The sequence below is a fragment of the Pleurodeles waltl genome, chromosome 3_1 (genome assembly GCF_031143425.1).
Source record: "Pleurodeles waltl isolate 20211129_DDA chromosome 3_1, aPleWal1.hap1.20221129, whole genome shotgun sequence".
Taxonomy (NCBI): Eukaryota; Metazoa; Chordata; class Amphibia; order Caudata; family Salamandridae; genus Pleurodeles; species Pleurodeles waltl.
The window spans coordinates 1,580,369,534-1,580,397,092 of NC_090440.1; the positions used below are offsets into that span (position 1 = coordinate 1,580,369,534).

The 27,559-nt window shown below is 44.9% G+C and overlaps 1 protein-coding gene across 2 annotated transcripts in view; it reads right to left on the reverse strand.

Moving 5' to 3' along the window:
- The window catches only part of ARL6IP6 (ARF like GTPase 6 interacting protein 6), a 99,027-nt gene that overhangs the window by 9,959 nt on the left and 61,509 nt on the right, over positions 1-27,559 (reverse strand). Inside the window, exon 4 of one of the 2 annotated variants that reach the window (XM_069225172.1) lies at positions 5,470-5,578. The exons of the other annotated variant lie outside the window; for it this stretch is intronic. Within the exon in view, the coding sequence (XP_069081273.1) occupies positions 5,488-5,578 (91 nt within the window). The 3' untranslated portion in view covers positions 5,470-5,487. Of the gene's footprint in view, positions 1-5,469; positions 5,579-27,559 lie in introns of those variants that run through there. 2 annotated transcript variants of the gene reach the window in all.

Below are 27,559 nucleotides of genomic sequence, written 5' to 3' on the forward strand. Positions count from 1 at the left end.
CAGCTTTAACGCAGTATTGATCGGGTTGTCTGTAATAGCCATGTAGAGCCCTGAGATTTTGCCAGAGAATTCTTTCCACATGTACAGGTAGTGTATGATGGGTGATTCACTATGAGGTATGTGGGTAGTCTTAAGAATTTGATGGAAACAATGGTAAGTCAGCTGGGGTTTGTCCTTTAATTCCTTTATATTTCAAGTTTTTGTACTTTTTCTTGACATACGTTTTGTGAATTCTGTATATGGTGTATACACAATATTTGTTCTTTAAAAATAATATATTAACAGGTCATTACTTATAGTGCATGCTTTTTCATTTTTTACTTAAGCATTGACTACAAATGAGCACAAGGAGGCCGTCAGTGGGCATGTACGAGTGTGAAATGAATTAGAAGTTGTACCAAGTAACTGGATACCTATAACTAGAGTAAATATGTAGTACATGAAGTGAATGGGTAAATCTAAGGGTGTTGGGCGTACTTTGTGTTTGAAATATAATTCGGATTGCACACCCATTGCTGAACTGGATAAAACCCCATTTTGTAATCTGTCCTTTAATTAAAGCCAGTATAGTCTTATCCACACATTTCACGTATCCACCTTCTGTGCAGGGCAGAGTAGAGTGCTTCTCCATGGTCCTAGGCTTCTTCCCATCACTGGGGAAACAGCAACACAGGTTGCCTTGTTCTGGCTGGTTATCAAGACAAGCACAAAGTGTGCACTCCAATATGCCAATGTTCTTTCTTTACAAACGGGGGGTAATGACAGGAAGCAAGAGACCAATCAGAAGGTTAAATAATCACAGGCAATCCGCTCTGTGAGCATCTTTGCAGACGTGACCCCCATATTGCTCACTGAAAGTTGCAAAAGCCACAAACAAGAAGGGTAGGATTGGAAAATCCAGGCTAGTTGTACCAAGCGTGGCTATGCTGCTTCTAAATAGTTTGGAGGACTGGGCTAATCACACAAACTGCTCGGTTTCGGTCAATTATTAGTTGGCCAATTTGAGAATCACTAGGCAAACTCTAAGAAACAAGTCCCCACTGGTGGTTTCAAGAACAGGAAAGCAGCAAAGATAGTCATCCTCATGCAGAAAACCTGCATTTGTAACATACAATATTCCCTTATAAAAACACACAATTCAAACACCATAAATCAGCTACCTCTCCTATACTTGTCAAATGTATGCTTGCTTTTGATCCTGTACAGCACTCGAATACCTTTTGGCTAGGTTGGAGCTACAGAAATAAAACATACATACATTCATTCATAGGGCCTCGAGGCATACCACATGTGAGCACAATCACCAAGCACAGTCAGCAGAAAGCGATGGTCCCCATTGACAAGCGAGTAAGTGAGTTTACATCAAGGGAGCAGATACTCTTTTGGTAAAAAGACATATTCCGACTTCATTGATAGGACACCACAACATATCAGTCTTTGCATAGCATGGTGAGGGAAGGAATGCTGCCCATTTAGACAGGAGCCCTGGGTTTTAGAGAGGAACAATCATCAATGTTGTGGAGTACTTCCAGTGGAGCTGAAGATGTTGACTCCACTAGAGGAAACGTGGGCTGTAACACCAGTTATAACAGCAAAGAAGAGGAAAGAAACAGTTGTCTTTATACTACAAGAACTTTTTTCCTACATTCCTTAGAAAAGGCGAAGAAGTAACACTAGGGTAACTAAGAAAAAAACACGAAGCTCTTAAAATCAATAAAGCTTTATTCGATTTCATAATAAAATCATAAAAGCCAACAATCACATAAGTAGAAATACAGGTTCATCATACTCCAAAATATGCACATCAATGAAAAAAAAATAAAAAATTATAACATAGTACATATTAAGAAATCATCAATGAATTCCTACGTTTACGCACCACCCATAAAAACTTTGCCAAATAATAACAAATATGTATAGCAGGTCAAAACTGTTAGAATAAATAGGCAGGTCGACACGGTTTAAAACCATACGACTTCAAAATAGGAAAAATCCCAAACGTCCTTAAATCCTTTTAGAAATTACAGAATAAAACACAATGAATAGTATTCTGATATGAGATATGATAGCAGGGATATTTAATTAAATTCCTAGACCAGTCATTAATTAACGGGAAACTAACCAGTCAATGGAATATATCTAGCCTGAAGGATGTTAGAATAAATCTATGCTGGTCATTAAGTACATATTGTAAATACAGTTGTATATCAAACGTAATCAGTCATTACATGCCTGCGAACAGTGGGCTTCATCATCTCACAAGCCAACCTTTGATCTTCAGACAAGGACAGGCAATCTGCTCTAAGCTGCTTTATGCTTGTGGACATTAGGAGCTCTGGGTGATCAAAATATTCTATATGCCCCAGGTCATAAAGAATTTTTGTTAACAGCTCTTAAAGAATGGAGGCAAGAGTAAACCAGAACACACACAATGAACACTTCTAGATGAGTAACATCATAAAGATTTAAACAGCCCTGCCCCCACTGTAAATTTAAACAAGAATGAAATATGTAGGATAAAGGGAAGATCAGAGTAGAGGTGACAGTCACATGGTAATGTTGAGTTCTGCAGGACATCATATCTAAAGCTGAAGTGATCAGGGAAGTAAAAAAAAAATATAAAAATAATAATAATAATAAATGTTGACAGTTGCGTCCACTTAACAGGAAAGGTGAAATTGCATCCTCGGTCATGCAACAGGGACTGGGTGAATACAAGAGGTTATATCAATCGTAAGACCTTTTCTGCAGTCAAGCAGAATGAAAAATGTACTGTCATTGTGATTTACTTCTTAAATAGCTTGAACATCCTTTGTGAGAGTGGAGCAAACTAGAACCATTCCTATTTTCTTTAGGAAAAGCAGAAGGCATAAGGACCTCTAACAATTGTTCCTGTGTGAACAAAGCTCAGAGTTTCCCTGTCCTACCCCCATCCTCTCTTTGTTACCAACATCCAGACGCTTCTTACCAGAGGTTGTAATGTCAAGTAATGGTAATATGACTTAACATAGGCCGCTTGGTATGACCTGGTCGGCTTGGAGAAAAAGAGACCGCAACGCCGATGAGTTCCTTAATCACGCTATTTTCTTACTCTCATTCGTGGTGCTCCTGCTTGTCAACTTGTGAGGACAGATTCAAAAGGAAACTTGAAGGAAGAAACCATACACCATCGACAGCGTTTCAAACATACAAAGGTAGTATAATTTCTTAGCAGAAGCACAAGCTTAAAAACAGAAATGTAAAGAACAGTGTCTCTGGAAGGTGTTATGTGTTGCTCAAGCTGCTTGACAGATCTCTGCAACTGACCCTGAAAACCACGCATAATGCCTTAGCCCTAACGGAATAAGCATAAATCTGGTCATAAACAGAAATGCACAAAACTCCCCACCTAGCAAAGCTGGCTGTGCTGGTCCTGCTGCTCGATATTACACCACCTTGTGAAACATGTTATTGATTATGGGACAAAAGGGTATTCCGACAACTTACAATTTACACAACACCCAAACTGTCTGAGGTATTCAGTTGTTAAGTCACGACGTCATGGCTGAAAATCAAATAGAACATTATAAAAATTAAAAAACACAGAAGGCACGGTTTCACAAACAAGTGTTACTGTAGCATACTGTGCAAGATTGCTCTGGCAACGAGCCTGCAGCTCTCTAAGGCCCTTTATAAGGGTGGCCACTTATTTCCACTGGGAAGTGGGGAGGGGCAGTAACGGCAGACGCTGGCCATATGGGAAATATGTGATCCGCATGAACACCGCAGATCTGTTTATTTTTCCCCTGGAGATTTCAGCTGCTGAAAAATGACTCGAGGGGAAGGGCATAACGTGGAGGTAGGCGGGTTACCAGAACCTATGGTATCTGGAACTCTGGGGCAATTCTCTGGCTACTCATAACGAGGGCCCAGCTCTACTAGCTGGTGAAATATAACACATTACTGCAGGTTTAAAATCGCCGGAAATCTGTTTAAAAGGAAGCAAGCAAGACACTTAAATCCCACTCTCTCCTAGGCAGGTGGAAGTCCACTGAGCCACAAAAACTACACTTGTTTTACTTCTTTATACAAAGAACGCAACGGCGCCTATTAACCTTTGCTTTCGGTGGCAAGCATGTGTTTGTTTTCTAAAAAAAAAAAAAAAAAAAAAAAAAAAAAATCCAAGCACAAAACATAAGCAATTACGAACATATTTATGGATTCATACAGAATACTGCACTTGTTATTATGCAATGCTAAATACCAAAACCGTAGCCATCTTGTTTCACAATTATTTTCTAGTAATCTTTTCAAGCAGCACACACAACTTCAAGGTCTGAGTAAGTTGCGGATAAGTGTGCAAACCAAGAATCCCTCAATGGAAAGGTTAAGGAATGTAAGCGGCTAATGGATTGGAAGGTCTCGGAGTCAGCTTCCTCACTTTTAACCAATCAGACTACCAAAGATGTGTGGGTCACACCGGAGTCACTGGAATCATGGGGGCTCCGCTACTGTCCATCAACGGAAACATAGGGAAGGCATAAACGAGTTTCAGTGTCAAATTATCTGAAAAGCATCTCTGAGAACAAGAGGGTCGCTGTCATTCCAGGAAGCGTGTGTGGGGGGGGGGGGGGGGGGGGGGGGGGCACGTCTGTCCCACGTCGAAATAAAGAGGCATGTATGAAACAAAACACAAGGCCTGGAGAATTCAGCAGAGAACCTTTTGGAGCTTATATGCCCAAACATTCTAAACATACCCAGGATCTCTCCTTACAGAGATATATTGAGATTACTATCCTCGGAGGTGCACGGGTGTAGTATTCAGTGTATCCTCCTGATAGTTCAGATAGAGCACTGTGGTGTTGTCCAGAACGACCCCAACAACCGTACTTTTAATATACGGTAGAAAGGAATTCAGCTCAGGAAGAATTCTTATCTGCCAAGTCCTCAAAGGGACAAACCATGCACCCAATGCAAATCTCTACGAACACCCCACTAACACTCTGATGGATCTGTCGTAATGAGGAATGGGCAGCCTTTCAAATAGAGACATGGATTCCACCCATTTGAGAACTGACAACTATTGAATAGAACACAAAACACATCAGGTCCTCACAGTCCACTGCTGCACCTCACTGAAGAACAAATAGATTTCAGCCTCTCTCATCTTGAGTTTTGCATTGGGAATAACATGCATACAACATTCCATCAGTTCTAAAGACATTTGCGGTTAAGGGGCAACCATGTATTTAGTATGATATTCATGGAGCAAACCAAACTGTGAGGCAGCGGCGCTATCCCCCACATACATAACAACAACATAACTTAGCCTTATTCACATAGCAAAGGTTAGGCTTAAGGTAATGTACGAAATGGCTCCTCCAAATGGGATTCCCGGGGAGAGAAATAATGATATTTATTCTGACAGAAAATCACAGATAACAAAACGTATGATGCAAACCTGATGAGAGGTCCCATCTCCAGGAAGGAACCTCGCCATCCAGTCGTTCAGACGTGAGAACAGATGGGTTTCAGCAGTTGCAAAATAAGCTGGCACCACCAAAAGGATTTTGTGAAGCCTCTTGAAGAGGAGTTTAACCTAAAAGTTAGACAAATGTACAGAGAGAGTTTACAGTCCATCGCCAAAAGTAAGTATCCTGTGTAATTAATGGCAGGAGATGGTCACTTAACCTGTCAAACCTCTAGGCTATTCTAGTCCAATGAAAAGGAACTAGTGTCAGGCACACAGTTAAATCATTAAGATCCAGAAAGTGCAATTGCAGTCGTTACTTTTTCTAGATGCAGTATAGAGTAACAATCCCTGCCTTCTTTGATATTCTGTAACCAGCCCTATATTTATTTTTTTCAAACCCAGCACTATGAGCCCTGAGAGATCCACTGGCCTGCTTGGCAGAAAAGTCATGATTTGATTTCAATCAAATAGCGCACTCCCATATTTAGTATTCTTTAATTGCTACCCTTGTGTTGGCAGAGACTTGGCCGAAGAGTAGCCTGAATAGCTTAGTTTTCAGGAACTTCCTGGAGTGCAGATTACTGGCCCTCAAGATTGGCTCAGAATTTTTGATCTTCCGCTCCCAAGGACCAATCTCCAAGTATGATGCAACCGTATGTAGTGGGCTGCATGTAACCAGATGTGTCCTAACAGACATCAGTGATTTATTCCGTTTTTTTGTGAGCCGAAAGAAGAAAATTTCCTCCTACTTAAAAAAGGGCTTTTGATAGGGGACTGAAAGGGGCCTTCTTCTATTAGTGATTCACAAATAGATTTGTCAACAGAAAGACCACAACTGTGGTCACAAACCACTGACCTATTACTGACCGCAAGTTGGAGTAGTAAAGGATTCATACATGGGCAGCTGCCCCGTGGGACATCAATTCCTCACTGAATCATGAAAGTTGACTCTGGAGAGAGAAGGGAGCAGCCAATCCTCAAAGGGATCACTCGATGTTCCATCAAAGCCTTTCCTAGCAGAAATGCCTTTTAAAAGAAAAGCAAAACATCCGCGTGTGCCTCTAAGGTAGAGAGTTCTTCAAACTTTTTTGCTATGAGCCACCAAGCAAAAATGTTTTGAAGACGGGCCCTCCTCCAAACTTTTATGCCAAGGATTGGGGGAGTGAAAGGTGGAGGGCTGAGCACCGGGGGTTGGAGTTTATGAGATCATTTCAGGGGTACTTTTTCTGTAGCTCATAATCCATATTAAACGTGAGACTTATAAAAGGTGCAAACCTTTAAACAAAACCAGAAATGAAACGAAAAACACTGGACACACATAATTAGGATGATGTGAGCCCCTTGCCCTCGGGTCCCAACAGAACTGCACCTGGTGAACTAATGATAGCTGTGGCTCTGAGTAGCAGCCTGTGTCGTGTCTTTTTCACCTTTTCCCCACCATGTCTGCTAATTACTTTAATCCATAATAGTAGGCAGTAGTCCCTAACAACTGGTCACTAAACCTGCTGTACCAGTGGTAATGATGGTCCTTAAAACAATGCCCCCCTCCCCCAAAAAACAATTGTCACCCGGTCTCTGTTCATTTGTTGCAAAACCAGTAGTTGTCACCTATGGGAGTTATTGGCAATGATTTGCAGTGATGCTTAAATCAGCAAGGCCTTGGTGCAACAAGGCTAAAAATATTTTTTTAAAGGACTATGATTGCAGCCAGTGAGCTTTTTAAAATGAAGGATTTAATTAAAATAACAAAAAAAACAAAAAAAACTAAAACCTGTCTCTGGACAGTTAATGCAGACCTTGAAATTGAAGGGGGTGTCAGGTCACCCGTACTGTGAAGCCGAGGGAGTGACAAAGAGCTAAAGAAACACGCCTTCTTGGGGCGCTTGCTACCTGAAACAATTGTAAATGTGTGCAGTTGGTTATTCACTGAATGCAAAGGCAGCTTGGAAGCCTGAATAGGCTTTAATTGATTAAGTCATTTGGAGATTTGTGGTGACAAATATTTCCTATTTTTCAGAGGTAATGCAATAGGGTTATCCTCGGAGTTCTTGCAATGCATCATTTTAAGGGACACTTCCAGAAATATTTGCACTAGGCACATCCTTATTACATATTACTAAAGATTATACTTTGAAAACACGTGCACTAATTTTGCGACAGTTTATCTTCTACTGTGTTCAATACAATATTAAAAGAATGACTCATATTGACAGTGCTTTCTGACAGAGGCTGAGCTCTCACAGCACTTTAAAGACACAAACCACTTTTACCAACAGCACCAACCTGCATTCAATTCTGTGACTCTTCGGTCATACACAGACGCCTGCAGTGATCAGATTAAACAATTAACGGGGTCATAATTGTAAAGAGTGGATTTTCCACTGAATAGTTGAGCTTTCTGTTATTAAATATGCAGCAACCCTAAGGTGCAAAACAACATATTTACTCAACATTTAGTTATTTGTATTTGTAGACGTATCTAGGACGTGGGTGCCACACTTACCGACTCTGCTCCATGCACTCTAGATCAGTGGTTCCCAACCTTTTGACTTCTGTGGACCCCCACTGAATCTTTATAGGACTCTGGGGACCCCCTACTGAGTCATTACTGAAAGGTGAGGACCTAATCTGTTGATGTTATTTAGTTTTCTAAGCAGTTGCGGACCCCCTGAGGAGGCTTTGCGGACCCCCAGGGGTCCCCGGACCACAGGTTGGGAACCACTGCTCTAGATCACAGTTCCCATACTTTTTATGCACTTTTACCACCGTAAATGAAGACAGACTGGACACGCAACAAATAAACAATGTTGTACTTCCAGGCTATCTTTATCTACAAACACTTATAGAGGTTTTGCATCTGCAGAGAATGCAGCCACGAAGCAGGGCGGGAGCACACCACACAGTTTGAAGACCTTCACTGGAAGAAATAAGACCTGCATTAAAAGACAAACCTATTTGCATGTCAGGAATTATATTGATTTATTGTTTATGACAGAAACGTGGCTCTCTGATGACAGTGTTCTTTATCTTGTTGACACTGAACTAGATGGTTACAAACCTTAAAAGAATTACTGGTCGGACAGTGTAGAAGGTGGAGTGGCAGTCATTATTGGTCAATCTTTAGCATTTCAAATGGTTCAGACATAGTATGATGATGAAAGAGAGAGAGCCTATCTGCCTTATAATTGGACCTATTATTGTCAATGTCACTCTGACTTATAGATATCCCAATTTTACACTTCTAAAATGTTTCTCTTGTGTATAGGAGATGGTTACGCTAAACAATCTTGTCCTTTAGGTTAACTCAGTCTATTGTTCGAGGTTCCAATAGGCTCTTCTCTGAATTTTGTAAATGATCTCAATGCAACGGAAGGGACAGTATTTCCCCTTCCGGAAATATTAAACTATTTGAAACCAGCAAAACTATTGCGGTGGAAACAGTTCTCTAATGGGATAATCTGTCCAGTCTCAAGCCAACCAGCTACACAAGGACCACGGAGACTCCTAATCAAAATACAAGCACCACAGCGGAAGTTACGTTGATAGTCTGGCGGTGGATGGCCACTAATTTCCTCAGGCTAAACCCATTAAAAATGGAGATTCTGCTTACATACACAGGCTGCGGTTAAAGTCCAATGAACTAAAAATAATGGCAAGCCTCCTGTGCCCTCCAAAGTGGTGCACAATTTAGGTCGCCTAACATATCACACTCTGAGCTTTGATTCCTAATTGACAAGAAGTAGTCTATACCACGTCTGCCCAATTGTGCATTCTCAAAATAACGTTCCAGGGTATCTACAGCAATCTACACATCACAACGACAAATGTTCTTATCCAATCAAGGCTTGACTACGACAGCTTCAGCTATCTGGCCTCGACAGAAAAAATTATCTGCCCTTTTCAGCTCGTTCAACACAAAACTGCTTAAACTGTCGCTGATACAGCAGGATGAGTACACATCACTTCTGCTCTTAGGTCTCACATTGGTTGCCCATCCTCTCTAGAAGCACCTTTAAGGCACTAACCATCGTCTACAAATACTTATTTTTTTTATATATGTATATATATATATATATATATATATATATATGCGCTACTTTTTGTGGTTACAAACATACAAGTATACAAAGGACACTATGATTAAGAATCAAACATAGTGGAAGAACAGTGGAAATGCTCCAGCAATAAGACCATAGCAACGTACCCAAGAATCCCCCACCACTCTCTTGCTCTTGTGCAGGATACCTCAAATAGAATAAACCTTAGTTACAGAAGATATTTTATTAGGGAACATGAAAACATTGTGCCCAATCTGTCAAACACATTCACACTCATTAGGCTCTGTAAGGGTAGTCCGTGCAGGAGTTTCACATAAATCAGTTATTATACTAGCCCATGCTCTGAGATCATCTTCTAGCTTATCTTTCCAAACATGCTTCATACGGAGTTCTTCTGCAGATTTTGGCATAATGTAGATATTGATTAGATCGTCGTCCAGAGGGATGAAGCGTCCCCGGGGATATAAGTCCATAAAGTCTTATGCGATAAGTGGCCAGCCTTTCTGGCCATTAAGTGCTTAATTTGTGTCCATAATGGGCGATGGAGACAAACTGTCCTTTTATGGGACCGCAGTTTGTTTAATCAAACTGTGCACTGAAGCAAACCACAGAAAGGGAGTAAAGCAGGCAGATTAAGACAGTAAAACAGTGTCAAATGGAGCTAAACTGGGATAAAGAGGAGCATTCAAGAGTAAAATAAAGAAAAGGAAAATGTACGGTGGTGAAGGAACCGAATGAGGTGGAATCAAGGTTAGACAGTCTTGATATTCGGTAACCTCTGCGTTTGGCAGCATTACGGGCGGGCTAGTGAGGAATACTTTGTGCCTCTGCCTTTGTTTATTGTACTAATTAAGCACAGCTCAGAAGTAACATACCATCGTTTTCAAAACGGTCATGCAGCTTCAGCATTTGTGACGCACAGCATATCAGCGTACTAGTCTACTTGCAAAGTAATAAAACAATTGAGAACACGTGCACAGGTCCACAAATATTACAAATAAAAATGGCAAAAACACGTAACATGCTAAGACACGGAGATGTGAAATAGTTTTAATACGTTGAATATGCCTCAGAACATGCGTGAATGTACTGCAAGATATCCTGTTTTCTTCCAGAATACTGGAAGAGAAGTCTAGTTGTCCAACACCACCCCCTACAGCACGTTTACAGGAAACACTATAATAAACGTGAGTCAACAAATAAAAAATTCTACTACTGAAATCCGTTTTTCGTTCACGTTGCTACGCAGAACTTAATCACTACTCACGTACTACATGCAAAACGCACAGGGTGCTCAATGCTGAGTACAGTAACTTGATGACAGAGTTCTTAATCCGTGTGCGCAATTATTCACAATTTGGCAGGAACTCTGCTTTGAAAAATGATTATCATCTGGAAAGCACGGTTGTTTTAAAAAAAAAAAAAAAAAAAAAACAACAACGCGTGCCTCGCCAACACTCAGATACCTCTGCTCGTGTAAGGACCGTCCACTCACTTTGCAGCATTCATCACTTCCTTGTTAGACTTACAAATGAGAGCTATCAGATGTGTTTTTCGACGCGCTGCTGATGCGATTGTGACTTAGCACGTGTTACAGACAGTGGTCAACGAAGGTGAGGATGGACCGACCACGAAGGTGAGCTCATAAGTCTTTCGACCATGGCCTCCTTTTTTCCCAAGTGTCCAGACAAATGGTAATGAATAAGTTTCGGGAGCGAGGCAGGTGGAGAGACAGCAAGCAGACGATAAAGATTCAGCAAACCCTCTCGGCCAAAAGAGACATGCCCTAGATGAGGCATTTTAAGATTAATGATGGGAAAGGTGTGAAGGGTCACGTGTGGAGCTGAGTACCGACGCATGCAATCGGCACATGCTTTTTGATAGTCTCCGAGATTACCTACGTCATGGTCTACTGCTATGATGCCTAAAAGAAACAAGCAAACCATTTCACAAAACTAAAACATGCAAGAAGCTAGCCACCTGATAATGATATGAGTGGGGGGAGGGGGGGGGGGGGGGGGGGGGTTGCCCTGCGTGGTTTCAGGCAATCAGAAGAGCCGAAGGGTTTATTTGTGAACCGTCCATGTCAACACCGTGCCTTAGCTGCAGCAGCACGAAGTCTAGGCTGAACGACCACAAGAAGGATTTTCAAATTCATATGAACATCCGAAGTCCTCAATATATGCATAACCATATATCTACAGAATATGGTGAAGAAAACCTTAAAATCATAAAGTGGGACGTTTGCTGCATCTCTGTGAGGTCTATACTCCTTCCAGCAGTATCAATGTGCTGCAGAGGGCCCACTTTCATACTTTCGACACACCCAGCATGTTTCTTTCACAGACACACTTTCAGAGATACCTCGTCACAGAGAAAGCACCTACGACATTTTATCTGTTAAGGAAGCACCTGACAAAGCAGATTCAAGCGGTCAAACTCCACATCAACCTTCTTCCTGACCCATCCATACCTCACTCTAGTGACAAATACAACTAACACAAGTACATTTTTTCACAAAGACGGTCACCAAGGTCAGACACATGAACAGCAAAAAATTGAGTATTATCCTGCATACAAACCCTAAACCCAAGGGCTTTAAGTGGAGAGGGTCCTTGAGAGTCTCATACCTAGCAGTAGTTAGAAACTAACTCTGAAGGGGCTGTTAAAAGTACCTTTATCGATGTCTTTTACATGGAAAACACTGATCGATTTCTCAACGATGATTTCTCAACTACTGTAAAAACCTTTCAGCTAATGCATATCAGTATGGTAGCTTGTGTTTACATTTCACATGTTTTACTTACTTTAATTCCCTAAGATGGTTTGCTTTTCCAGGATGTGTTTTTTGTAGTTTATGTATGCATCATATTAATCTTGTATTTTGCATACTGCGAACTGGGGCATCTACATATGTACATGCAAACTCAGGTTAAACGAAGAAAACCATATGTTACAATCAGGCATTCCCAGAGCTGGGGCTTGGCAAGGGCTTTCTCTCAGCTCTGTGAAGTTACATACGCAATTTTCATCCAATGGTACCAGATAAGTCACATCTGTCTGTGTAAGCCCCTGTAAAGGCTAGGCCAAAAGGGAAACGTTTGGAATCCACTGAGGACAGTAGCCAACCATTCCCAAAAATATTTGGACTTCTTTTTGTGTAACTAGAGGGTTAATTTTCATGCTTGCTGAGAATCTTTCATGTAACATTTTCCTCACAGATTTCTTCTTTCTTGCAATACTGGAATTTTGCAGGGGAAACTTTATGGCCAATCGCTCCTAAATGATTCGAAATGGCAATGCTGTCTCTTCTGTATGCTTCTCTGGCATTTGACACACCAACAGGTCAATGTTTTGCACTAAGACTGAGCGATAGGGCCTTTAAAGGGACTCCAAATTCTTTTTCAGGATCTGATTGAAAATGGATGGTGACTCAGTATACCCCTGAGGAGTTCGGCACCATGCTCAAGCACAACTGCTGAGCTATGTGGTATTTTCCATTAGGCCTCCGCAATCCTAAAATAGGTGAGTTAAAGGGACTTCCCAGTATTTCTTTTAAAATACCCTGCTCAATCAAATAAAGGGGTAATTCCAGCAATTGGAGATATTATACAGGGTGTTTTTGGATACACTGCATTTGGTTTTACTGTTATTTGAATCGCTATTCCTTTAGGTGTGCAGCTGAAGGAACAGATCAGCTTACACCCTAGCAAATGTATGGGACTTGAATTATAGTCCACAAAGTGGTGCTCATCTTCAAATGAACTTGTTTTAATAGGGACATACTCAAATGATTTGTCAAGTGTTTATTGGCAACTCTTACCACTTGGACTCTCTTTTCTGAAAGGGGCAAATTTGGTACTTCAGCTGTTCTGATGGGAACGTGTAGCTCCAGTGTCAACTAAAAATGACACATCATGGCCCATAGCGTTTGTGTTTACATATGGACCACATTGATCGACCTCTATGGATGCACCTAGCATGCAATCCTCATAATCAGAACTATCACTGTGAAACGTTTTTATGAGTTTCTCATCACTCAAATCAATTAAGGGACATTTTGAAGCTATCTGGTTCACATTTGCATTCGCCATTTGATTCATGTTTTGCTGATGAACAATCACCTGCTGCTGTGCCATCGGGGACTGTGGTACCTGCATCTGTTGTCCTGAGGATACATGTACATTCTGATTTCAGTGTCTATGAACTCTTTAAATTTGAACCGGATTATTACATTGGGCAACTCCAGCATTCTACACTTGAACATTCACATTATTAGGTGGACATTCCTGTCACCAATTACCCAAATTTAGACAAACATGACACAGATTAGTCTTCTTTAAAGACTGGACATCAAAAACACCTCAACTCTGATCTATCTTAATACCACAGCCTCTCCCTGTAGACTGGACAACATTTGCCACCTGCTGCAGTACTCCTTGCATCACACTAGTGTTCACCTTTGTTAGAAATGGGGTCTCTGGTAGCAGTCAGTATGCACTCTGTCCAAGGAGGGACCCTCACTCTAGTCAGGGTAAGGGAGATACACACCTAGGATAACGCCAGCTCATCCCCTTGGTAGCTTGGCACAAGCAGTCAGGCTTATTTCAGAGGCAATCTGTAAAATATCAGTACCAACACGCAAAGTAAAAACACGACAAAATGGACAGAACACTAGTTTAGAAAAATAGCCAGTATGTATCAGAGTAAAACAAGACCAAAACAAAAATCCAACATACACAAGCAAAGTTATGAATTTTTCAAAGAGTAATCTTCAATATAGCGCTTAGAAACACAAATGCTTCAATTTGGTGATATCACTGCATTATGACAGACTCGTTCCCAACAATCTGACGCCAATGGCGCCGGTCACAGAGTCGTACGAACACCTAACTACAGTACCTTGTGAAAATGAGGTAACAAGCCAGTGCACGGAGTCAGGGATTGAGGTGTTGCTGGATCCAGTGCAGTGTCAGTTACGGGGTTGCGGAGCAGTGGAGCTGAGTCATCGGTATGAGGCGTTGGGTCCTTGCTGTGGAGCAGTGGAGATGAGGCGTCGTCGGTGTGAAGAGTCGGTTCCTTACACTTCTGGCGGGGTCTATGTCTGGCGGTCAAGACATGGTGGGACGACCTCACGGGGTCGCGGTTATGCGACAAGGCTGCAGGCGTAGCGGCGAAGTTGGGTGTCACGTGCGTTGGTGGCACTTCACTTCGAGACTTACAGAGTTGTGGACTTCAGCGCTACTGCAGTGGCATCGGGCCTGTGGGGTCTGTCGGGGTCATCTCACTCCAGCAGCTGCCACGGCTTCAGATGCAGGTGGCATTGCGGGATCAGGCAGCAGCGTCAATCTGGCATTGTCTTAAGTTGGTGCACTTGTTTTTTCACCAGCTTCTCCTTTCAAGGCCCCAGGGACTGGATTAGGTACCACATACCAGGGTAGGAGTCTCAGCAAGAGAGTCCAGGTGCTGGCAGAGGAAGTCTTTGATGACCCGGAGACTTCAGACCAGGGGGCAAGCTCTGTCCAAGCCCTTGGAGAAACTTCACAAGTAGGATACACAGCAAAGCCCAGTCTTTGCCCCCCTCTAAGGCAGAAGCAGCAACTGCAGGCCAACCCAGCAAAGCACACACAGCAAAGGGGTAGTACTCCTCCTCCAGCTATGCAGCTCTTCTCTTTGGCAGAGGTTCCTCTTGATCCAGAGGTTCCTCTTGATCCAAAAGTCTGGGGTTTTGGGTCCACTACTTATACCAGTTCTGGCCTTTAAAGTAGGCAAACTTCAAAGAAAAATCTCTGTTGTCGACAAGATTCTGCCTTGCCCAGGCCTGGCCCCAGACACACAATAGGGGGTTTGGAGACTGTATTGTGCGAGTACAGGCACAGCCCTTTTAGGTGTGTAAGCTCCTCCCTCCCCACTCTAGCCCAGGAGACTCATCCGGATATGCAGGCTACACTCCAGCTCCCTTTGTGTCACTGCCTAGAGAGAATTTACAACTGTCCAACTGTCAGTCTGACCCAGACGTGGAATACACAAGCAGGCAGAGGCATATGATGGTTAAGCAAGAAAATGCCCACTTGCTCCCAATGGGAAACTGTGCTTCAAAGATATTTAAAAACAAGGCAGTCCCCATGTCCACCTATGAAAGAGATAGGCCTTACAACAGTGAAAACCAAATTTGGCAGTATTTCACTGTCAGGACACGTAAAACACATCAGTACATGTCCTACCTTTAACACTCATTGCACCCTGCCCATGGGAATACTTCGGGCCTACCTCAGGGGCCCTAAGGCCTGGCAAGTAGGTACACTTGCCAGGTCGAAATGGCAGTTTAAAACTGCACAAACAGACACCGCAGTGGCTGGACCAGAGTCATGTTTACAGGAATACTCAGGTGGGTGGCACAATCAGTGCTGCAGGTCCACTAGTAGCATTTGATTTACAGGCCCTGGGCACCTCTAGTGCACTTTTGTAGGGACTTACTAGTAAATTAAATATGCCAGCCATGGAAAAGCCAATTCCACATACAGTTTACACAGAGAACACTTGCACTTTAGCACGGGTCAGCAGTGGTAAAGTGCCCAGAGTATCAAAAACAAAGTCCAGCACACAGTGAAAACACATAAAGCAGTGGCAAAAGACGGGGGAGACTACGCCAAGTCTAACATGTGCCCTCCCCTGCCCCTACCCCCCCCCCCCCCCACACGGATGAAAGTGGGGCGAACTACCCAACCTCATGGGAGTTCTCATCACTAAGGCAGAAGAATCTTGACAGACCATCATCATTGGCGTGTTCTGTACCAGGGCGGTGTTCCACCTTAAAGTCCATTCCCTGTAGGGGGATGGACCACCTCAACAGTTTTGGGTTCTCCCCCCTCATCTGCATTAACCCTCTGAGGGGCCTGTGGTCCGTCTGAACCCAGAAGTGACTCCCAAACAAGTAGGGCCTCAGCTTCTTCAGTGCCCAGACCACAGAAAAAGCTTCTCGCTCAATTGCGCTCTACCTTTGTTCCCGGGGAAGTAACCTCCTACTAATGAAGGCTACAGGCTGGACTAGGCCCTCTTTGTTTAACTGTGCTAGAACTGCCCCCGCACCATACTCTAAAGCATCAGTCTGCACAACGTATCCATTGGAGAAGTCAGGTGCCTTGAGCATGGGTGCCGTGCACATGGCTGCTTTCAGGGCATCAAGAGCGGTCTGGCAATCCTCAGTCCAGATCACCTTTTTGGGCTGCTTTTTAGAGGTCATCTCAGTCAAGAGGGACAACTATAGTGCCATACCCCTCAACAAACCTACTGTAGTACCCAGTGAGACGTAGAAGGGCCCTCACCCCTGGCTCTTGGGAGGCTCTTAAGCCAGAAGGGTATCAATGTTTTGTTGCAGAGGGGCCACCTTCCCATTCCCCACCTGGTGTCCCACGTAAACCACAGATCCCTGCCCTATTTGGCATTTACTAGCCTTAATAGTGGGTCCTGCCTTCTGCAGAGCCTTCAACACTTTACAGAGGTGTCACAGGTGTTTCTCCCAGCTGGAGCTGAACACTGCAATGTCATCAATTTAGGCTGCACTGAATCCTCCAACCCAGCCAAAACCTGGTTGATCAACCTCTAAAGGTGGCAGGGGCTTTCTTCATCCCAAAGGGCATAACCCGGAACTGGTAGTGCCCATCCGGGGTGCAAAATGCGGACCTCTCCTTTGCACCATCAGTTAGTGTCTGGGTACTGGCAGATTGCCTTAAGTAAAATGTGCTTAGAAACTTGGCAGCTTCCAACTGATCTATGCGCTCATCAGCTCTGGGAATAGGGTGCGAGTCAGTCTTCGTGACAGTGTTGAGTCCACGGTAGTCCACACAGAACCTGAGTTCTGGGGTGGCACCGGGGCAGCAGCCTTTGAAACCAAGACCACTGGGCTGGCTCAAGGACTGCTTGAGAGCTTAATAACCCCTAATGACAACATCTCGGAAACCTCATCCTCGATGATAGCCCTAACCTTGTCAGTCACCCTGTAAATCTTGTGTTTTATAGGTGGACTGCCCCCATTTTCCGCATAATGTGTACACAGATGAGTGACCCCTGGGGTCAAGGAAAACAAGGAGGCAAACCGTCCCAACAACTGGGGACAGTCCCTCTGTTGCTCTGGGGATAGGGTGTGGGAGAGGTTCACACCTTCCACAGACCCATCTTTCTCCTGAGCAGACAGGAGGTCAGGAAGAGGCTCACTTTCCTCCTCCACCCCATCATCTGTTGACAAGTGCATTGTTAGTTCAGACCTCTCAAAGTGAGATTTGAGGTGGTTCACATGCCGGACCCTCAAAGGGTTCCTAGGAGTCTGCAAGTTCACCAGACAGGTGACATCATTCTTGTGCTCCACCACCTCAGAAGGCTCAGTCCGCTTGTCTTGGAGAAAGCGAGGCCCCACTGGGGCCATGACCCACACTTTCTGGCCAGGCTGAAACACAACCAGAGTGGTATTTCATGTCCTGCTGGCTTGCTTCTAGGTTCTCCTGAGCGAGTGTCCTGAAGCGGGCTGTCTGGTTTTTAAAAGGCCAGCATGTAACTAAACACATCCTCGGGGGTACTTACTGGAGGTCTTCTCCAAGCTCTCCCTCACAAGACTCAGAGGTCCCATCATAGGGGGGGGGGGGGCATACAGCAGCTTAAAGGGGCTAAAACCAAGCCCCTTCTGTGGTACCTCCCTGTGAGAAAACAGAAGGCATGGTAAGAGGACGTCCCACTTACACCTCATGGGTTCTGACAGACCCATAATCATGCCTTCAGGGTTCGGTTGAACCTCTTAACCAAACCATTTCCTTGGGGGTGGTAAGAAGTGGTGAAATTGTAGGTCACCCCACAATCCTTCCACAGAGACTTCATATAAGTAGATATGAAGTTGGTACCCCTGTCAGATACCACCTCCTTTAGGAACCCCATGCAGGTAAAAATCCTCATCAATGCCCGGCCCACCACAGGGGCCTTCATTGACTTCAGCGGGATGGTCCACCAAGACCAGAATAAACCTGTTGCCCATGGCTGTCTTGGGATCCAGAGCCCAACAATATCAATGCCTACCCACTCAAAGGGTGTGCTGACCACAGGGAAAGGTTGGAGGGGAGCCTTACATCCCCCTCTTCCCCAAACTCTTGCCACTTGCTTGACACGTTTGGCAAGACCTGCAATATGCATCAGAATGCCTGCACATTTAGGGCCAGTAAAAGTGGGTGACAATCCTTTCAAAAGTTTTGCTCTGCCCAAAAAGTCCTGCCAAGGGCATGTCACGAGCCAAACCCAGTAGGGAGGGTCTGAAGCACTGGCTGCCTCAGGCTCGGCAACCTTAGGCTCACTATACAAGAGGCCATTCTCCCGATAGATCCAGTGTGATCCAGACTCCTCACCAGATGCCTGGTCTGCAGCATGCTGCAGCAGACCCTCCAGGGTAGGTCATGACTTCTGTGCCTCACAGAATTCCCGTCTGGTGGGACCTCGTTCCTGCTGCGAATGGGTCAGCTCGGGTACCTCCCCCAGTTCAGCCACTTGCTTCCTTGTAGGCTCCAGGAAGTCCCCCTCAGGGTCAGCCTCCTCCTGGACCGTTCTTTTCAGGCAGAAACCGTGGGAACTTCTGGGGCGGGTTTCCCACACCCCTTGCTCTTCTTCTTTCTGGCAGGCCACCTGGGCCACTCTTTCAGGCTCCAGCGCCTCATGATCACCTTGACGGGCTGCCACTGACCGGGTGGTCACACATGCTCACCCAGGCAGACCAAAATCTCCAAGTGTAACCGGCATTCCACCTCACTCCAAGGGTAATCCTCCAGGTCACTGCTTAGCAGACAATAAACAGACATGGTTGGACTCATAGCTACCCTCAAGGAACCTGAGAGCCCCCTCAACCCCCCTTGCCCTCCCTACCCCCCAACTCAAAGGGAACATGCATCAACTTACACAGGAGCACCAAGTTGTCTACTGCAACTACTTGGTGAAGTACATGGGTGTCAGAAATGGGGTCTCTATCTGGCAGTCGGTTTGCACACTGTCCAAATAGGGACCCTCACTCTAGTCAGGATAATGTGATACCTGCTCAGGTAACCCCTACTCACCCCCTTGGTAGCTTGGCACGAGCAGTCAGGCTTAACTCAGAAGCAATGTGTAAAGCATTTGCACATAACACAGTAACAACACTACAAAAGGGCACCACATCAGTTTTTGAAAAATAGCCAAAGTAATAAAAATATGAATTCTGCAAGATTTACTCAAAAAATATAGTTCCTTGAAGTCAACAGCTCCACCTGGGGCTATCACGGGGTCGTGATCAACAAAACCAACAGTTCAGGCCGGCTGCTGCGTCACAGGCCAGCTATGGTGTCAGGAAGTCTGGCATACAGTACCTTGGATTTGTAGGGAGTTGTGATCCTCACGGTGAGCTCTGGAGAGCGGCGTCGCTGACGTCTCAGTGTCCCTTCCAGAGTCAGTGCAGGAGTCAACGGGATCTTGAAGTCACACGCGTTGCTGATCGAACTCCTGGTTGATGAAGTCAGGAGCGCTGGCGTGGATGTCGATGGGGCTGCGGTGCAAAGCGGGACGATGAGACGTGCGGTGCCCACAGGTCACAGTGCAGCAGCAGCTCAGTAACCGCGTCCAGCAGTGTCGGTGAGACCAGGGCTGCGGTGTGAAATGGGCGGTGCAGCGTGCCGTGTCCACAGGTCACGGTGCAGGCAGGGGCGTTGTTGCAGAATCGCTGTCTTTGGTTGGCCCAGGCAAGTGGTGCGGGATGGGACGGTCCTTCGTGACCCTTACGAGCGGTGTCCACAGGCCACGGTGCAGGTAGGGATGCCTGGTGGCAATACTGGAGTCGATGGTGCTGGCGTCGGTGGACTGGGGCTGCGGTGACCCTCACGAGCAGTGTCCACAGGCCAGGGTGCAGGCAGCGGAGCCGGCGTCAGCAGGAGCATTGTCGTCCGGGAGGCCCAGGCTGTGGTGTGAGCAGGTGATGCCAGAGTGCGGGGCCCACAGGTCGTGGTGCGAGTAGCGGCTCAGTGAAGTCATCTGATGACTGCATCTGTGAGACCAAGGTTGCGGTGCTAAGCAGGGCAATGCGACTGTGTGGTGTTGGCAGGTCACGGTGCAGGCCAGCGGCTTCGTTGGGAGTGGCACAGTGGTTTTTCTTCTTGTACAGCACACAACACACAGTTCCCAGTGCTGCAGGTCGAGGAAACTGAAGTCTTTGGTGTCCCTGAGACTTCCAACAGGAGGCAAGCTCTACTCAAAGCCCTTGGGAGAACTTTCTCAAGCAGGACACATAGCAAAGTTCACCCTTTGCACTCTTTTCAGGCAGAAACAGCAACTGCAGCACAGCACAGGGACATTACTCCTCCTCCAGCTCTTCTCCTTGGCAGAGGTTCCTCTTGATTTCAGAAAGAGTCAAACAGTCTGGGGTTTTGGGTCTTCTTCATATACCCTGTTCTGCCTTTGAAGTTGGAAAACTTCAAAGCAAAGTCTCAAGTGTTTGCAAGATCTTTTCTTGTCCAGGCCAGGCCCCAGACGCACAATAGGGGGTCGGAGACTGCATTGTGTGAGGGCAGACACAGTCCTTTCAGGTGTGAACAACCACTCCTCCCTCCCCTCTAGCTCAGATGGCTCATCAGGATATGCAGGCTACACTCCCCACCCCCTTTGTATCACTGTCTAGAGAGGTGCAAAACAGTCCAACTGTCAAACTGACCCAGACAGACAATCCACAAACAGGCAGTCACAGAATGGTTTAAGCAAGAAAATGCCTACTTTCTAAAAGTGGCATTTTCAAACAGACAATTTAAAAACCAACTTCACTAAAATATGTATTTTTAAATTGGGAGTTCAGAGACCCTAAACTTTTTATCTGCTCTCAAAGGTAATCTGCACTTTAAGGATATTTAAAGAAAGCCCCATGTTAATCTATGAGAGAGCTAGGCCTTGCACAGTGAAAACCAAATTAGGCAGTGTATATGTCCTACCTTAAACATACACTGCACCCTGCCCCTGGGGCTACCTAGGGCCTACCTTAGGGGTGCCTGGCATGTAGTAAAAGGGAAGGTTTAGGCCTGGCAAGTGGATTCACTTGCCAAGTCGGATTGGCAGTTTAAAACTGCACACACAGACACTGCAGTGGCAGATCTGAGCCATGTTTACCGGACTACTAACGTGGGGGGCACAACCACTGCAGCAGGCCCACCAGTAACATTTGATTTACAGGGCACCTCTAGTGCACTTTACTAAGGACTTACCAGTAAATCAAATATGCTAATCATAGATAAACCAATCAACAGTACAATTTACACAGAGACCATATGCACATTATCATTGTTTAGCAGTGGTAAAGTGCGCAGAGACAATAAACCAGCAAAAACAGACCTGAAAAAATAGGAGGAAGAAGGCAAAAAGTTTGGGGATAACTCTGCAAAAAAGGGCCATTTCCAACAAGAGGGAACTATCTGCTCTTCAGTCACCAGGTGACTCCTCACAGTAGTTACACTGGCTCCACCCTCCGTTCATTGGATTGTCACCCACTACCTGTACTTCTTAATGTTCTCTGGCACGAGGGTCCTCTGGACCATCTCATTGTCCCCTACTGAGACAAGGGTCATCTCAGCTGGCTCCATCCTTCTCATGGAACCAATTCCTCCCCAAGAGCTACACTGGGCAAACCCTGTGACTGAGCACCTGTGGGTGCCTGTGTCCAGTTGGGACATTTGGATCCCCCCCCCCCCCCCCACTTATGTGACCCAGCTGATCACATGCATAGTACTTGCAGGGACCCTTCTCATGGTTTCTTCTCACTGGGGGGGCTGGGAATCCTTACTCTGGGAACTAGATTGGGGCTCTTTCGAGAACTCGCCCCGTTTACCCTTACCCCTCAACTTCTGATGGGGATCATGCCCACCCTTGGAGTCTCTCCCATACCCCTTTTGGACCCTGGTGCACGCCCACCGTTCTGCTTCCTGAGCAAGCTTCATGGAGTCAGTTAGCTTGCTGTCAATTCGATGCTGGCACAGCTCTGGAAAACAAAGACTATACAAGTGCACCCAAGCAATCAAATTGTACAGCCCCTCTTAAGTCGTCACCTTACCGCCCTTCACCCAACTATCCAGTGACCTTCAGAAAGAATCCACAAGTTCCAACCAAGTTTGGGATTCCTTTTTCTTATAGGATCCAAACATTTCTTTCTACTGCTGGTGTTATGGTAAGACCATATCTGGTGAGTGGAGCATAGTTCATGATAGAATAAGTGAGTCCCTGCCATCACCTAAGATGTCGGGGTGTCCCTCCCTTCTACCTCAAAGGGTGTCCACAGACCTGCCCCCCCATATGCTTTAGGGACCATGTTCATGTGGAGAATTGACTCATACCCCTTAAACTACAGATATATGTCATCCACCCTTTTGTAATCCTTTACCAGGTCTTTTAGGATGTGTACCCTCCTTTCAGGCTGCACTGAGGTACTGTTGCCACAATCTGCTGCACTGGTCCCTTTGGTCCAGCTCCCTCAAGCCTAACTCATGAGCCAAGAGCATAGTTTTCTCTGCTTTTCTTCTCTCTTCCATCTCCATTTTAAGTTTTCCTAATTCAAATTGGTGCACCCTCTCTGCTTGCCTGTTCTGCAACTCCTCAGGGGTCAGACCTTTGGAAGAAACACTACGCCCTGCCGTGTTGGACCCCCCACCCCACCAGGCAGGTCAGGGTTACCTAACACAACATCATGTATGTACACCAATCACTATATGCCAAGTACAAATACAAGTTCAATCACAAACGCTGATCACCAATGTTAGAAATGGGGTCTCTGGTTGGCAGTCAGTATGCACTGTGTGCACCAGGTACCATCACTCTAGTCAGGGTAAGGGAGATACACACCTAGGATAACCCCTGCTCACCCCCTTGGTGGTCAGGCTTATCTCAGAGGCAATGTGTGAAGTATTTGTACCAACACACACAGTAACACAGTGAAAACACTACAAAACGGAAAACAAAAATTTAGAAAAATATCCAGTATATGAGTAAAACAGTACCAAAACAACACAAATCCAACATACACAAGCAAAGTTATGAATTTTTCAAAGAGTAAACTTCAATACGGTGCTTAGAAACACAAATGCTTCAATTTGGTGATGTCACAGCATCGTGACAGAGTAATTCCCAACAATCCGACACCAATGGCGCTAGTCTCAGAGTCACACGGACTCCTAGGTACAGTACCTTGTGAAAATGAAAAAACAAACTGGTGCACGGAGTCGGGGATCAAGGCATTGCTGGATCTTGTTTGGCGTCAGTTCCGGGGCTGCGGAGCAGAGGAATCGGTATGAGGCGTCGGGTCCTTGCTTCAGAGCAGTGGAGATGAGGTGGCGTTACACTTCCGGCAGGGTCGATGTCTGGTGGTCAAGATGCAGTGGGGCGGTCTTAAAGGGTTTCGGTCACGCCACGAGGCAGCAGGCGCTTCATCGGAGCCAGGTGTCACGGACTTTGACATGGCACTTTGGGAATCACAGAGTTGTGGACTTCAGTGAGGTTGCATCGGGCCTGTGGGGTTGTCGGGGTAGTTGCACTCCAGCGGGGACAGCGGCTTCAGTTGCAGGCGGTGTCGCGGGATCCGGCAACAGTGTCAGTCCGAAGTCGGTGCACTTGGTTTTTCACCAGCGTCTCTTTTCAGGGCCCCAGGGACTGGATTAGGCACCACTTGGCAGGGTAGGAGTCTCAGCAAGAGAGTCCAGGTGCTGGCAGAGGAAGTGTTTGATGGCCCCGAGACTTCAGACCAAGGGGCAAGCTCAGTCCAAGCCCTTGGAGAAACTTCACAAGCAGGTTATACAGCAAAGCCCGGTCTGTGCCCTCTCTAAGGCAGAAGCAGCAACTGCAGGCCAACCCAGCAAAGCAGACACAGCAAAGGAGCAGTACTCCTCCTCAAGCTCTTCTCTTTGGCAGAGGTTCCTCTTGATCCAGAAGTGTTCAAAAAGTCTCTGTTGAAGTAGGCAAACTTCAAATAAAAAAGTCTCTGATGTTGACAAGATCCCGCCTTGCCCAGGCTTGGCCCCAGACACACAATAGGGGGTGGAGACTGCATTGTGTGACCATAGGCACAGTCCTTTCAGGTGTGTCAGCTCCTCCCTCCCCACTCCCCAGCCCAGGAGACTCATCACGATATGCAGACTACACCCCAGCTCTCTTTGTGTCACTGTCTAGAGGGAATTTACAACTGTCCAACAGTCAGTCTGACCCAGACGCACAATACACAAGCAGGGAGAGGCACAGGATGGTTAAGCATGAAAGTCCAGCACACACTCAAAAAACAGGCAAAAACGCAAGAGAGTTTACACCAAGGATGCCAGGTCTAACAACCATAACCTGCAAGTTCAGAGTTGCTTTCTGTGCAGCTTTCAACTGCAAAACCACAGCCTTTTCTTTCAGCTTTTTCTATTTCAACTCTATCTCATCACTACAATACTTGGCATCATGCAGGATCTCATTAATTGGTTTATTCTGCCAACAAATTAGGTGCTGCTGAATCATTTTGCTTATGTCTGGCCTCAATCCCTGTACAAATCTCAACACAAAATGACCCATATCTTCTACAGTCTCCGTACCACTGTGATTCTTCAAAGTTTGCAACAATCTCTCATAATAATAAGCATGGTTCGATTCCTTAGTCTCCTGAGCTGTTCTGACAATTTTCTGGCAACCAATATCTTTCGGGGACGCTATTTTTCAATCACATTGTAATACTTTTTTATTACTTCTTCAGATGATGCACCTGTTATCGTGTCTCTTGCAGGTTTACATTCAGGCAAATCAACATGCACTTTAGACGCGGTCCACAAATCAGCTGGAACCACAATGTCAAACAGCATATTCAAATCTTCCCACAAGCATTTTGAACGTTTCACAAATCTCTGTCTGCTGGCACCACTCTCCAGGCTTTTGTCTTAATTTGGGGTAATCATTAGTGAATGACAATATATCACTCCTACTCCAAGGTACATGAACAGAACACCCCACCTGGTATTTCCCTCATGGGCATCATATTCACATTGTCCTAGGTTGATTTGCTCCTGCTGGAGGCTCATTTGGCTTTGCTTTCTTCTCTTTTTTTTTCTTGGCCCATCTATCTTCCCACTTATCTAACTCCCCATGTCTGTATGTACGAAATCAAATCTTTAATGTGCAATTTCATTCTAGACAATCTCATATTAACTATGCAGTTTGAACTGAACTCTAATCTATAACTGCTCTTCAATGGATTTGAGTTTTCTAAATCCACTTCATATTTCAAGGCTAATTCAGCTAATCTCTCATAAGGCTTTCCTGCATGTTGAGTAACATCCTTACACATGAACCACAGTTCATCTTGTGTGTAAGATTCCAATTGAGCTATGGCCAACGTTCTCAGAATCAATTCATTCAATTCTAATTTCAGTCTGGGCATATTCGCTGCTCTGTCTCTCTCTGGTGTCTCTTCTGTTCTAGCACTGCCATTTGTAAATCCTGATGCACCTTGTGGACTCAACCTATTTAACCACTCTGTCATTTGCTGTGCTGCAAAACCTTGCAAACTAATATTTCTCTGGGTTATATCTTGCAGGGTACTGCAGTGTACATTCTAAATGTGACCTGGTCTGAGCATGGGTTACAGTGGGGTTCCCGGAGGAAACCTTGCATCAAGAACTGGTCCTGCCTGAAAAAACATCTTGTTAGATTCTGAAATTTGAGTAGGGGTCAAAGGTAGAACATGAGCAGCTGTTCTCTTCATCTCTAAATTGTTTTAATACACCAATCTCTGCATACCAATTGGTGATATCCCAGCAAATATAACAGTTTTTTCAGGAACAGTCTGGACATTTATCGAATGGGTATTACTTCCAGTATTACCTGAAGCGTACATGGGAACAACTGGACCTATAGTCACGGGAACTATTAGTGCATCAAGACCCATAGGATTTGTCTGATTTTGGGGAATCTGTACTCCTGCACTCTGTCCTGTTAAAACAGTACTGTCAGTCTGGCCTGTTTGACTCAGTAACATTTTACACAGTCTGCACTGGTGTAAACATATGCATAGGCTAATTCTGAATAAAATTCTGCACAGGCGTAGTCACACTAGGTGTCAGTACTGTCTGATTCACATTAGGATCTAGGACAATTTGATTTACAACTGGACTTAGAACGGGGTGAACTGTATTAACAGTCGGAACTGGTGGATAAACCACAGACACTGGTGTCTCTGAATTTACAGGTGTACCTGGGACAATCTGTTTTGGGGTCTGTGCAACTGGAGCGGTTGGCACATTTGGGACTACATTCTGTACTGCTTCACTTCTCGTCCCTGTTTCAACTGAACGATACGGCGGTGGACGATTCATCAATAAATGATTTCTGAACTCATCAATACGTTACTGTCTTTTTAATCTCTGCTTCTATTATCAATACTGCTTTTTCTGCTTGTTTCTGTCAAGTCTTAGGTTGTGTACCCCCATCACCTTCCTCTGGAAGCCGGAAACATTCTGACTCCATCTAATATAACTGCGCTCCATATTTTCTATTCTGCATCCCATCTAGCATCTGAAAGTGTCATAATTGCTTTCTGCATTCTATTCTCACATTTAGCTGACATTTTTTCACGGGCAATAAATTCCCAAATACTAAGGGGTTCAAATTGTGCGGACTTTAGGGAGGGGTCTCTTTTCATGCATTAATCACCTCAAACTGTCTAAAAATTCTCAAATTAAATGTTCCATATTGAGGGACAGCTAAAACACCTTCTTTCTCAGTAATTTTGCACCATTGTTCAAGCCACGTACATGCATGCAACTCTTTATTAGACGACACAATATAACTTTGGAGTTCATTCTGGTGGTGTTTCAATGCCACCTTTAACTGGAATAAATACATCCCCCCCCTTAACGCGCTCTTTAATGCTTTGAAAAAATTGAATTTTCAATTGAATTCAATTAATTCCACAACTTGCGATCGAATAAGGAAGTAATTCCAATCTCACAATACTTTGCTCTCATGGCTCTTAACCAAGAGCAACGTGGCACTG